The 2,074-nt window shown below is 31.8% G+C and overlaps 1 protein-coding gene across 1 annotated transcript; it reads left to right on the forward strand.

The window, feature by feature from the left end:
- Positions 1-1,213: 1,213 nt before the first annotated feature.
- On the forward strand, positions 1,214-1,788 carry LOC118736464 (the record flags this gene model as incomplete). The annotated part of the gene is given in 2 exon segments (XM_036466552.1): positions 1,214-1,564; positions 1,638-1,788. Coding segments are annotated over 2 exon segments (373 nt in total), but the record flags the coding sequence as incomplete, so codon positions are not given.
- Between the last annotated feature and the right edge of the window lie 286 nt (positions 1,789-2,074).

Genomic DNA, 2,074 nt, shown 5'->3' on the forward strand with positions numbered 1-2,074 from the left:
ACAAAATATAGCAAAATCGGTTATAATATTGGTAGCAAAATTGATTAGAAACTCGATAAAAATATTGATAACAAAATCTATAAAAATATCGATAATTAATCGATAACAAAATCGATAAATATCGATAACAAAATCCTTAAATTTCGATAACAAAATCGATAAATATCGGATAACAAAATCTATAAGTATTAATAACAAAATCGATAAATATCGGTAACAAAATCGATAAATATCGATATTAAAATCGATAAATATCGATAACAAAATCAATAAACATCGATAACAAAATCGATTAATATCGATAACAAAATCGGTAAACATCGTTGAGAAAATCGATAAATATCGATAGCAAAATCGATAAATGTCGACAACAAAATCGATAAATATCTATAACGAAATCGATAAATATCAATAGCAAAATCGATAAATATCGATTACAAAATCGGTAACAAAATCTATAAATATCGATAACAAAACCGATAAAAATGTCGATTATTGCACCGACAAGTCTCGAGAATCCCCAAATCTCTAAATTTCCAAAATAGGTGCCAGATTGAGTCTCTGTGTCTCTCTACATCCTTTCCTGTTCAATTAACTTTATTTTAATCTTTCTTCCCCTATCTTCATCTTTACTTTTATCGGTATCCTCATCCTCCTCTTTGTCTTTACTTTAATGTTTATCATTTTCTTCATCTGCATATTCCCCTTCACCTTTGCCCTTATATATATAAGTAAAGTGTTTAAATTTACCTTGGTCTTCATTTTTGCCTTTATCTTTACGCATCTTTGTTTTTGCTTCTATTTTGACCTTTGTCTTTATCCTTTTCTGTATCTATGTATGTACGTACTCACCTTTACTTTCATTATTGTATTGGTCTTTTTCTAAGTCTTATTCTTTAACCTTTTATTAGTTGTATACCATATGCATACACACAAGACACAATTGTTTCAGCCCCAACCATTTCCGTTGCACCGTTTCCGTTGCACCATTTCCGTTGCACCACTTCCCTTGCATCATTTCCGTTGCACCATTTCCGTGTGCAATTTCCGTTGAATTTTCGAGTTTACTCTCAACCAACCAACCGCCGCTAAAGAAGTTTCACTTCAAAAATAAACCATTTAAGATTTTGAAGGCGTTCGACACGTATCAAAAAGCATTTGAAAACCTAGGCAAGGATAATGTTGATACTTCAACGGTGTTTCCAGTTTTGGTACAATGTGTTTGCCGGATGTATGGTTTAAAAAATGCCGATACGGTTAATGAAGCTCGCTTGGAACTTTTCAATGAAGCTTATAAAGCAAAAGACACTCAAGACATGTTTAGAAAAAATATTTGCTATTGTGACGCATCAGCAGAAGTTCAACAGCAGTTATTGCGAAGCTCATACATTACCAGTATATGGCTGAACGCAAACTTACAGCAGCCAACTAACAAATCACCAAAGCAGTATGGCTGGTCTCTTAATAACAAAAAGTATGAATTTGTCTGGTTTAATGGAGATAAGTCACCAGAATTAGTCGCAGATGTACTTGAAAACACCGAGGATCAGGAACAGAGAATCAGGTATGCAGATTTAACAGAAAATTTGAAAATAAAAATATTAAGTTTTTTTAATCAATTTGTTTGAATTTTGTAGACATGGATTCACGAGCATCTAGTGATTTAGATTCAGCAGAGGATGATGCAGAAAATTCCTATCGGGTCGAAGACGAAGAAGATGTATAGATTACACTACTCATCAAATTTTCAAATTTCGATTTTTACTGGGCTAATGCTAGTCATTTCTAATACACTTTAATATTAATATTTATTTATTGATTGTTTGCATTCAGATTTTTTATATGTTTGTATTGCTGAATATTGTTGGAAAAAATAAAAAATTACTATTCCTTAAATGTATCTAGACCTCGCAATAACAAAACTTTATAGAATCAACGGAATTTTTTAGCACCTTCAAACTTGTACTTAGTTATAATAACGTAGCGCTGACGCGGGCCGCCGCGAAGCTAAGCAAATTTAATGTTTGAAAGAGAAATAATGTCAATGGCTTTTATTTAGTTTTTAAAAAGGTAA

The sequence above is a fragment of the Rhagoletis pomonella genome, unplaced genomic scaffold (genome assembly GCF_013731165.1).
Source record: "Rhagoletis pomonella isolate Grant_MI unplaced genomic scaffold, Rhpom_1.0 Rhpom_scaffold_00003, whole genome shotgun sequence".
Taxonomy (NCBI): domain Eukaryota; kingdom Metazoa; phylum Arthropoda; class Insecta; order Diptera; family Tephritidae; genus Rhagoletis; species Rhagoletis pomonella.